Consider the following 11,155-nt stretch of genomic DNA (forward strand, 5'->3'; position numbering starts at 1 on the left):
CTTGGCTAAAGTATAGAGTTATTAACACCTTAGGGAGGAAGGCAGGACAAGGAATGGGGTCTGGTTGTCAGATGAGGACACTGTAGCTCTAAGGGACGGGTGATCTACTTTCACAGTTAGGAGCCTCATCTGCTCCAGGCTATGAGATTCTGGAAACAAGTCCTCAGGAGGAAAGAGACTTAAGTCTGACTTAGAGAGGAAAGAAACCTCCAGGGGATGGGAAGACTTCAGACCCTCTGTGAGCCTGGGAGTCAAGAAAGGCTGCAGGGGCAGGGAAGGGCGGGGCTTTCCTTGAGGCTTTGGGCTGGGTCCCTCCTCCCTGGTCCCCCATTGGGGCAAAGGCTCCTCCTGCAGACGGGCCAGTGAGGGACAAATGAGAAGAGCTGTTGATTTTTCCCCCTTGGCCATTCAGAATTTTCCCACATAAATACTGAGAAAGACACTGCCCTCTTCTTACTTTTCCTCTGGACTTGTCCCTGGGTTGAATCGAGTCCCCTACGGGTGGGCAGTGCCATGTGGGACCTGTTTATGCTCAGGGTGACTATGGGCATATGCTATGCCACCTTCAGTGCCTCTGCCTGGTAAGTCCTTTCCCCCACCCCGTACTCCCTGCCAAGGAAGCCCCCATTATCTCATCCCTATTCACCATTGCCTTACTTTTTCTCTTTTTGGTTAGGTCAGTGAACAATTTCCTGATAACAGGTCCCAAGGTAGGATGGTTTCTGCTTCTGTTTTTACCCATATAGTTTCCTACGGGAACTCTTTTGGGGAAGGAAGAGGGGAGGGGAAACAGTGCCAGAAGTCCCCCACCCAGAGGAACCCACAATTGTTCCTTAATGGAGAGCTAACCCATTTGCGTCCTGCCTTGTCCCCCCACCGGAGTCAGGGCTGAAGCTCACAGCCCTTTTCCCTTTGCCAGGCCTACCTGACCTACACCACCAGCGTGGCCCTGGGTGCCCAGAGTGGCATTGAGGAGTGTAAGTTCCAGTTTGCTTGGGAACGCTGGAACTGCCCTGAAAACGCTCTCCAGCTCTCCACTCACAACAGGCTGAGAAGTGGTAAGTTTGTGTACCTGTACAAGGGGGTCTATGTGCATGAAGGTGGGCTTGCAGTAAGTTGTATGTGTAGCATGTATGTGCGCAGTGAAATGAAAACGTTACTAGTGATCTGCTGACCTGCCACTTCCTGGCTGTGTGAACTTGAGTGACTGACTTCCCCTCTCTCAACCCGTTTGTCATTTGGTGAATAAGGCCAGCTCTATTTAGCTCACCAGGAGTATTATAAGGGTTAAATGAGGTGACTACAAAGATATTTCTACACAAATGGAATAATTATTCTACTTTTAATGCATGCTTGTATTTGTGTGTTTGTACATACTTATGTGCTCACTTGCATGAAATAAAAATGCGGAAAACTTCTGTGTTTGCAGCTGCTGAGGGAGTTTCCCATCTGCCCAGCTCTCATAAAACCCCAGCAGAGAAGCTGGGAGATCCCAGTGAGCTGTGCCTCAGGTGGTGTGTGTGTGTGTGTGTGTGTGTGTGTGTGTGTGTGTGTGTGTGTGTGTGTACTTGTGCAGCTGTTTGTAACTATGTATAACAGATTGCATAAAAGTCACTTATGTTAGGAACAATAAAGAGTTGCCTGAGAAGAGTTGGGGGAAGAAGTAAAGAAGACGAGGACAAAAAGAAATATCTCCCCATGGGGTATACAGACAGAGTGGGGAGATGTGGAAATGAAATGGGACAGGTTTACAAACAGTTTAATAAGATACGAGCTCAGTAAGTGGTAGCGCTGATCGTTATAATTATTACATGGCTCTAGCTTCATGTCAGAAAGAAGAAAAGGTCCTTCTCTCTTTCCTAAGACAGCCTCATGTCCCTGAGTCCTCACTGCCGGAGGACCAAAAGCAGTGGCTAATGGAGAAAGACCCAGGCTGGGCTTCAGGAGGAGAGTCCTGGTCCCAACACCGCAGTTGGTGAGGCAAGTGGCCTTGCTCTCATCACTCTATCTCTGAGTTTTACTTTCTCCATCTGCAGCATAGGGGTGCCCGAATGAAGTAAGAATGAAGTAAAGGAGATATGTACTGTTCTCTCAAGTGGAAGAGCATTCCCTTAAATCCAAAGAAGGCAGGGGTAAGGGGAGAGAAACAGGACTGCTTTTCCATAGCCTCTGCTGTGGGTTATCAGGGTCAAAGTTTCCAGTGCCCCTTTTCTCTCCAAAGCCACTAGGGAGACTTCCTTCATTCATGCCATCAGCTCCGCTGGGGTCATGCACACCATCACCAAGAACTGTAGCATGGGCGACTTTGAAAACTGTGGCTGTGATGAGTCAAAAAATGGAAAAACAGGTAAGCTGGCCTCTCTGATGGGAGGAAAAGGTGAAGGGAGCAGAACTGAGTGCAGGCCAAAATCTCCCAGGGAAATGCTGAGGGACACAGCTCCAGCTCCCTCAAACTCCTGAACTCCAACAGCGACCTCATGGGTGGGAACTCCTGGACCGAAACTCTCCTGAGACTTGAGCCTGGGTCCCTGATACCAGGATCAGCAAGCAGCACTGAGCCCTAAAACCAACAGGGCATCTAGGAATGAGGAAGCCAAAGAGTTTAAAGCAAACCCTCCTATTTCAGGCTTAGAATGGCTTGTCCATAATCCAGAGCTACTCAATGATTTGTCACCTAAGAGATTTATTCAGATTGGTCACTAATGAGGGAAGAGGTGACTCTAACAAGACTTGTAGGATAATGGTGCAGAATTCCAGACTCCGAGCTGCCAGGAACCTTTGAGATCATCTGGGCCATTCCCAGTGTGCCTACTTTTACTATGGGAATAGAGACTAATTGCCTAGAGCTGGGAAGTGCCTGAAGGGTGGAGAGTTGGCTTTGGGCGCAGGACTCCCCCCACCTACACCAAGTACCTCCATTTCCCTGTCTTACCTTCAGCCACAGTTCTTGGGGATGGCTTGGCTGTGTCAGCCAAGATGACTGTGACTTCTTCTCCTGGGACTTAGCAGGGAACTATATGTAGAACTTATTCTTTCCTTATGTGTAGGAGGCCATGGCTGGATCTGGGGAGGCTGCAGCGACAATGTAGAATTTGGGGAAAAGATCTCCAAACTCTTTGTGGACAGCCTGGAGAAGGGAAAGGATGCCAGAGCCCTGATGAATCTCCACAACAACAGGGCAGGCAGGCTGGTGGGTATAGGAGTCAGCCAGTGAGCCTTCAGGCTCAGTACTGGCAATGGCCTCACATCTGTTCAGCCCTTCACAACTTACCACGAGCTGTCTCATATCCACGCTTCATCCTCACACCACCCAGCAGGACTGGGGTGGCTACCCCATTCTCTGGATGACAAAGCCAGTAAAGGCCGAGCCAAGTGGCTTAGCCAAGGCAATATAACTAATCAGATTCAGAGCCAGGAAATTAACTCAGGTCTTCTGGTCTAGTCCTCTTACCACTAAACCTTGTACTCTGGCCCCTCCACAGGCAAGTTCTGAGAACACAGAATAATACAAAATCAAAGCCTTGCTTCCGCGACTTAAATTTTTAACCCTTTCAACTGTGTGTTCTAGGAAATTAACAGGGGCTTATTATGCAGCCCCTGTCCTAAAGTTAGTCTGGGCTTCAAGGCACTGGGACTGATCTAGGTTTCTCTAGAGGGTCTATTTTCCCTTAAGACTTCTGGTGGGGTGGCAATCCCTGAAGTGTTCCGAACTCAGATCTGGAAGCAAATTGGACTTAGAGGTCAGAGCATAGGAATTTCCCCTTTGAACCTATACCTACATGTCCTGGTTCCCCAGGACAAGGGTAAGAGTTTCCAAGGAAATTACAACCATGGGTAATTGCCTTGGGGTAGGGGTTCGAACTCCAGGAGCTTTCTTCCCTCTGGGAGAGGGCCCAGAGCACAAATCCAGACCCCCACAAATACTCTAGCCCCGAGCTTCAAGACAATAAGAGTGCCTATGATCACTTTTTTCTTTACAATTTATAAAGTACTTTCTTGATCATTCTTGATCCAATTGGGCAGATAAAGAAACAAGCTCAACAAGTGATGAAAGTTGGAGCCTATGTTTTCTGATTCCAGTAACTGTTACAGGACTTGTCTGGCTCTCCTTAAGAATCACTCAGGGGCACTAAAATCACCAATACTGAGGCCTTTAAATCCTTGAACATTCTAATTGCGAAGCTCTGAAGCAGCGTCCAGGAATAAACATTTTGCATGGGCTTCCCCAAGTAATTCTGATGCTCTTCCAAAGTGAAGCAGCACACCTCTGAAGTATTCCATTGAATGGCTAACCTTTGGTGTTCCCTACCCACAACCATTCTCTCATGTGTTCTCTCCCTGTGAAGGCAGTGAGAGCCACCATGAAAAGGACCTGCAAATGCCATGGCATCTCAGGGAGCTGCAGCATCCAGACGTGTTGGCTGCAGCTGGCTGACTTCCGGGAGATGGGAGACTACCTAAAGGCCAAGTATGACCGGGCACTGAAAATCGAGTTGGATAAGCGGCGGCTACGGGCTGGGAATAGTGCCGAGGGCAGCCGGGCACCCACTGAGGCCTTCCTTTCTAGTGTAGAGGCTGAGCTGATCTTTTTAGAGGAATCGCCAGATTACTGTACCCGCAATTCCAGCCTGGGCATCTATGGCACCGAGGGTCGGGAGTGTCTGCAGAACAGCCACAACACATCCAGGTGGGAACGACACAGCTGCTGGCGCCTGTGCACGGACTGTGGCCTGCAGGTGGAAGAGAAGAGAATGGAAGCCATCAGTAGCTGTAACTGTAAATTCCAGTGGTGCTGTACAGTCAAGTGTGACCAGTGTAGGCATGTGGTGAACAAGTACTATTGCACGCGCTCCCCAGGCAGTCCTCGGTCCAGGGGCAAGGGCAGTACCTGATAATGCCCCACGAACTCACTTGCATGACAATGGAGGGGGACACAGCTTCTCTCCTGGAGAGAGGAGATTTGAAAACAATTGGAAAATCACAGGGTTGGTCTGTAATTTTCTTGATATCTGCCATACGTGGGGAAATTGAGCTCTAAGATTATACAGCATATTCTTGACAGAGCGGAAATTGGAGCCTGAGCTTCCTAACTTGGGCAGACCCCATTTCATCTTCCTACAAGTTACTTCCTGGTCTTTGTGCCTGTACTTTTGTGCCTTGTGTGGTTTGGTGTCCATATCCAGAGGGACCTGTAAGTTTCAGACTACGTTTAACCCAGCTGCGCTGCTGAGCCTCAGAGGGAATGGAAGCAAAAAGTGAAAGAGTTCTGTCCAGGCTCCTGAAGGAGCAAGCTTCCCCTACTCTGGCTCCAGAAAGACCAGCTTACAAGTTCATGCAGATAAGTGGGGCAGAGACCAGGTACCTGGGAGGATTTTAGGGTGTTGGGTTTTTCACCTGAGTGTATGCACTTTAGAGGTTCTTCCCACCCAACCCTGGGGAAACCAGGACCCAACATAACTTGAGGACTTTTCCAGCTCAGAAACCACCTCTGGAGCCCTGGAAAGGGGATAATGGTCGCAGTAAGTGGACAGGTGACTACAACTTATCCAGACAAGCCTCCCCAAACCCCGAGAGATTTTCTCCCAAAGAGCTGTAAAACGACTCTATTTTGTTATCTTCCCAGATTGGGAACTCAACTTTGTTTTGCAATAAATGCTTCTAGAATATATATACGTGGCTGAGAGCTTTCATTTGTCTCTTTGGAAAACTTAGAATCAGAAAAGGAATAAGAACCCCTGCTCTTGTATCCCTATGCACAAGGCTAAGGGAGAAACTGGAACTATCCAATCCCCTTGGTATCAGTGTTTGACAGATAATAAAACTGAGACCAAGGAACTGGCCAATAGGTAAAGAATCCAGACTCCCAGATTTAGAAGGTGTTATTTTAATGCAACCTAAGCAACTTGAGAAACAAGGGAGCCCTTTGAACTTGAACCATATTCAAAGTGTGTTTACTCTCTTAACTTGGGCTTCCTGGGGTGTCTGTACACCAAAGACCTGGGCCCCAGGGCAAGAGACCAGGAAAGTTGTGGATTCCACCGTCCTCATTTGCACTTCTACACCTTCCACTGGCGATCTTTGGGGGAGAAGTAGTTTTCCATAAAGAGGCCTGGGGGCACAGTCACTGGTCTCCTAAATCTGAGCATCTCAGCCTTGGGGGTGTCTCCTCTGTGAGCACCCTGCAGGGAGGAGGTATTTTAGGTATGTGAATAAACAAGTAAAATGACTGATCACCAAGAGTGGGGAAATGCTCTCAGCTTAATGTTTTAAATGAGAAAACAATTTAAATATTCAACAGTAGGGCAAACTAGTTATATTATGGCCCCTATAATGGAATACTAAGCATTAAAATAATAATCTGGAGAAATATTTAGTAACATGAAAAACATGCATGACATAATTAAGTGAATAAAGTTTATTACAAAACACCATGTGCAGGATGAACCCAATTTTGTATTAAACGATATAAAAACACTTGTTAACAGGTAATATCAAAATAGTGGTTTATTTTTCTTTTTGTGTTTTTCTGTATTTTTACTTTTGGCAACAATAAATATTTTTGTCACCAAAAAATATTAACAATTTATTTTTTTAAATGCCTACAGGGAATACCAAGCCTTTTTTATTTTATTTTTTTGAATGAAAGGAAGGTAAAATGTTCAATAAGGAAGTTGGCATCTCAAGAGAAACCCTGAACAGGTAGTTTGAGAGTCCACCCTGTTCTCTATTATTTCTGGTGCATTTAAAACAGCCACAAGTGCCAGAAAGCAGAGACAAGAGGAAATCTATACAAATTTAGCATACGTCAAAAATAATGGAAAAGGGGCGGCCGGATGGCTCAGTTGGTTAGAGCGTGGCGATTGGATCCCCACATCCCATGTGAGCTGCACCCTCCACAACTAGATTGAAACAACTACTTGACTTGGAGCTGATGGGTCCTGGAAAAAAACATTTAAATAAGTTTTTTTAAAAAATGAAAGATTTCCTCTGCTTCCCTCCTAAGGAAGGTAACACACACACACACACACACACACTCACACACACACACACACACGTTAATGACAGGAAGTGTGTGGGCCTGTGTGTATTTGTAAAGATAGTAGAAGGGGGAGTGCAAGAGATACTATCCAAGCACAAAAAATGTGGTAAAGAAATTGGTAACCAAAAGAAAAGATTATTTCCCTGCCACTCAGAGAAACAAAAACACATAAAATTACCTGGCCTTGAGGTGAAACCCTCAATAAACAGATTAACAACCATGAAACCTGAGTTATGCTAGGCAAATGAACAACCTAGATCTACTCTCTTTATTCCTAACTAAATCTCCATCCAAAGAACCCAGATACCTGATGCTTTGACATTTTCCCCAGAACCTTGCTAGGACTCCCAAATAACCTTAGAGGGTGTTTTCAGAAACAAAACCATCCCTGCTGCCCTGCCAAACTGTCATTCAAGAACATGCCTTGTGTTTTCTGGGGGTTTATATCTGAGGTTTTCACTAATGAAACCCAGAGCAATTGGGAACTCCATGAAAAGTTAGCCTACTTCCCAAAAAAGCTCATAGTCCCACTCCTTCCAAGCCTCTTCCATTCTCATTCATCTTAATCCTCGTGGCAATCACATCAACCAATCTTCCCAAATGGACCCTGGGCCAGAAACTAAAGGAATTCGGATTTCTCTACATCCATCACCTTCCTGTCAGGGATTCGTTCCAAGGCATTACAGTGTCATTCAGACTCATTAGTTACCACCCTACACCCCTTCCCTTTTGGCTCATCCTTAACAAGCTGACTGTCCTTAAGGTGACAGAACAGTAAAACCCCCACGTTCAATAGGTTCAGGACCCAAGACAGGCAGATGGGACACTATCTGATGGTGGATCTTAAAGAATTTCTGAGAAAGGAATCAATTCAATGAAGGAAACCTGTCCATGAGCCTATTCCCATATTCAGTAAATCCAAGCACCACTTCACATCACCTGCAGAACAGAAGTCTGTATTTTCTCAGTCTAGATTAAAAAGGAAAATATGCTTCTGCTTATCAGGCTTTTTCTCCTTTGTCTCTTTGCCGCCTCCTCCTCCTCCTTCTTTCCATCTGACCTTTGCTGTGGGTAGAATTAGAGATGCCTAAGGAAACCCTGCAGCCTTTCCCTAGAGCTCCTATGGTCCCCTGCCAATTCCCTCAGGGTTTGCTGGTGGGTGATCACACAGGTAAGAGTGAAAAGGAAGTAACTGAGCACCTACTAAGTGTCAGATACGTAATGTATATTATCTCCTTCAATCCTCAGAAATATCCAATTAAAGTGTTACAATTATCCTCGTCTTACGACTGAGGAAACTAGCTCAGAAGCACCAAAACTAAAATTAAATATAGGGAGATGGATTTGAATTCAGGCCTGCTGCCACATAAACCCATAATCTCTTATACATCATTTATACTCTGGGAGCCCAGGGACCTCTGGCTGATATTAACTGTCTTGACAGCTTTGTAGAGTGACTGCCATTCATATGCAGTGAAAGGTGTCCTCTTCCTCCCTCAAATAGGAGAGTCACATTTCTCAGCCCTTCTCTAGAATGAAGAAACTTAACTTTTGACTTGCAAAGGCCTTCCTTAGAATGATAAAGCGGATAGCCTGGCCCCTGCTGACGTGGGAGGGCTGAATCCTAGTTCTCCAGGGGGGACTCAAAGAAAAAGGTTAACCTTTAGGGTCTATATTAGAGGTCAAAGTTTCAAAGAGAATGTCAAAGGAGGGGTGTTTATTTTAGAGGACAAAGGAAGGAAAAACAGGATCCAGAAAAGACAAATATCTAGCCCTAGATCATAAACTACTCATAACCCTTGATCAAAAAAGAAAGTGCCTCAGAGCCCAGATAAAGATGTTTGGGTTGGGGAAAATGAAATGAAAGCAAGGACCAGAGCAAAGACTTCTAGAAGAGGTTAAAGACTTTTGGGTAGGACTAGAGCTCCAAACCGCGTACTCCTGCGGCATTCCTACCACAGGAGGAAAGCGAGATGTAGAGGAGGAAAGTATCCTACCTAATATCATCAACTGAGATAACTAAAGAGATAACTAGACTCCAGGGCCCTCAACACTCCCCATGACTGGTGCTCTGCCCACCCTGTCAGGCTGCCCTCTTCATCAAGAAAGGGATGAATGATGACCAATGGGAAACACTAAGGAAATTAGGCCAGGCCTCTAGGAAGCCTGACAATACCTGGCCAGTGAGGGAATAGGGACGCTATGGTAGTGGAAGTGGGGATGTGGGCAGGGGACAGGCCTGGTGGTACACTAAGTGCCCAGATTTATTCCCACTTTCCTCTCAGATTCTCAGATACCTGTGCAGACCTGTAATGGGACTTGGTGATCCTGGGAAGATCCCTTTTTTTTCCTTTACAGGAGCTTCTTGCAGTCTATACGAGATCACTTGATTCAGCCACTTTCTTCTTAACAGGAGAACTCCTAATTCACAGCTGAAGGAAGAGGAGCACATTGTACACTCTGTTTTAAAGACCACCAGGGAGAAGGAAGCCAGTCCTTCCTTGCTTGGGATAAAGTGCTTATGAGGACATTTGCTGCATGTCTAACCTGCATCCGCATGGCTATATTTTAAGCCTACAAAACGTTCTAGGACCTCTCATTATGGATTCAGGCCTTCAAAACGTCTTTTCTCCAAGCTAAATAACCCTAATTACTTCAGTTTTCCACCAGTTCCCTCTCACACTCTTTTTCCTAGACTGTCTCCAAATGCACCAACTTTGGGTTTCTGTGAGGAGTTAAGTAAGTGGGGTGTGAACCCTTCACAAGCCTTCACGGTCATCATTTCTTTGCCTTCAACTATCTGAAGAATCTACCTATTCTTGGCTGTTACAGAACTTTGATTGCCCTATTAGGCTCCACTTGCATTTCTCCCTGGTCCACGTTCATTTCTGAAGCCCTCCATTTCAGCCAAGGAGCCTGGCTTCTCAGCTCCATCAGCTGGCACCTCCACCATCATGGTCGTCCTGTGCTGGCGACTTGCAGTGGTATGGGGGCAAGGATATGAAACTGACAATCAGGACATCCTTCCTTGTCTGCTCTCACCTGTGGAGAAGTTACATACTCTAAAACTCTGTTTTTATTTCCTTGCTGATGACTCCTAAATCTTCATCTCTGTGCAAGCTCTAAGTACCACAGTTCTAATGTTTCATTGCCATTTCTACTTGACTGACAATAGATTTTCTGTTATGACTTCTCTGTTTCCATCAGTGGTCTAATGAAGCTTTGAGGGACCGAGGCTTACTTCTGCGTTATCCCTGATTCCTCCCTCTGCTCAACTTTTCATATTTAGTCATCTTTCTTTGGTTTGGCCTCCAAACCTATCCCCTCCTCTCCATTACCTTTGCCTCCACTCTGGACTGACTGTTGTACCTTGTACCTGATTTTTGTACTAACTCAATAACTGGTATTTTGCCTCTCAACTCTCCACCTAACACATTGTTACCATATTTATCTGACTAATACACCACATTCAATTCATCATCATCTGATTTAAAACAAACAAACAAACAAACAAAACTTGCAATGTCCTAGAGAATAAAATCCTAATTCCTTGGCCAGACATTTCAAGTCTCCTAAACTTGACACTATCCTACAGTAAACATTAAAATGTTTTCTAGGGGTGGCCGGTTAGCTCAGTTGGTTAGAGCGTGGTGCTGATAACACCAAGGTTACCAGTTCGATCCCCGCATGGGCCATTGTGAGCTGCGCTCTCCTTAAAACACTAAATAAATAAATAAATAAATAAATAGATAGATAGATAGATAGATAGATAGATAGATAAAAAATAAATTATTGCAGACTAAGTGTCATGACAAAATAAGTGGGGTTCTTATAAAAAAGTTGTCAGAGAAGGCTCTCTGTGAAGTTGACATTTAAGCTGATACCCAAAGGATGACTAGAAACCAGTTGCAAGTGCTTCGGGAAAGGATATTCCAGAGAGAAGCAACAAGGAATAAGGCACAAAGCAGAAAACAGCTTGGAAAAATTCCAGGAAACGATCAAAGTTTGAGGTCACTAGAGCATGGTTTGTATGTGGTAGCATGAAATGAACTTAGAAAAGTATTCTGGGGCTAGATCATGCAAGATTCAGTAGGTCACAATAAAAAGTCAGAATTT

The 11,155-nt window shown here is 45.4% G+C and overlaps 1 protein-coding gene across 2 annotated transcripts; it reads left to right on the plus strand.

Moving 5' to 3' along the window:
• Positions 1-373: 373 nt before the first annotated feature.
• WNT8A (Wnt family member 8A) lies at positions 374-5,259 on the plus strand (the record flags this gene model as incomplete). 2 transcript variants are annotated; one of them, XM_081036061.1, is made up of 6 exons in its annotated part: positions 374-581; positions 677-710; positions 920-1,058; positions 2,222-2,347; positions 3,048-3,190; positions 4,347-4,892. In XM_081036061.1, 6 exons carry the CDS (start codon positions 514-516, stop codon positions 4,890-4,892), a joined length of 1,056 nt encoding a protein of 351 aa, XP_080892187.1. The 2 variants fall into 2 exon arrangements, with proteins under 2 accessions (XP_080892187.1, XP_080892188.1); XM_081036062.1 differs by adding an exon at positions 5,203-5,259 and having other exon boundaries at positions 552-710; positions 4,347-4,826.
• Between the last annotated feature and the right edge of the window lie 5,896 nt (positions 5,260-11,155).

This window comes from Rhinolophus hipposideros (genome assembly GCF_964194185.1).
Source record: "Rhinolophus hipposideros genome assembly, chromosome: 23".
NCBI classification, from domain to species: domain Eukaryota; kingdom Metazoa; phylum Chordata; class Mammalia; order Chiroptera; family Rhinolophidae; genus Rhinolophus; species Rhinolophus hipposideros.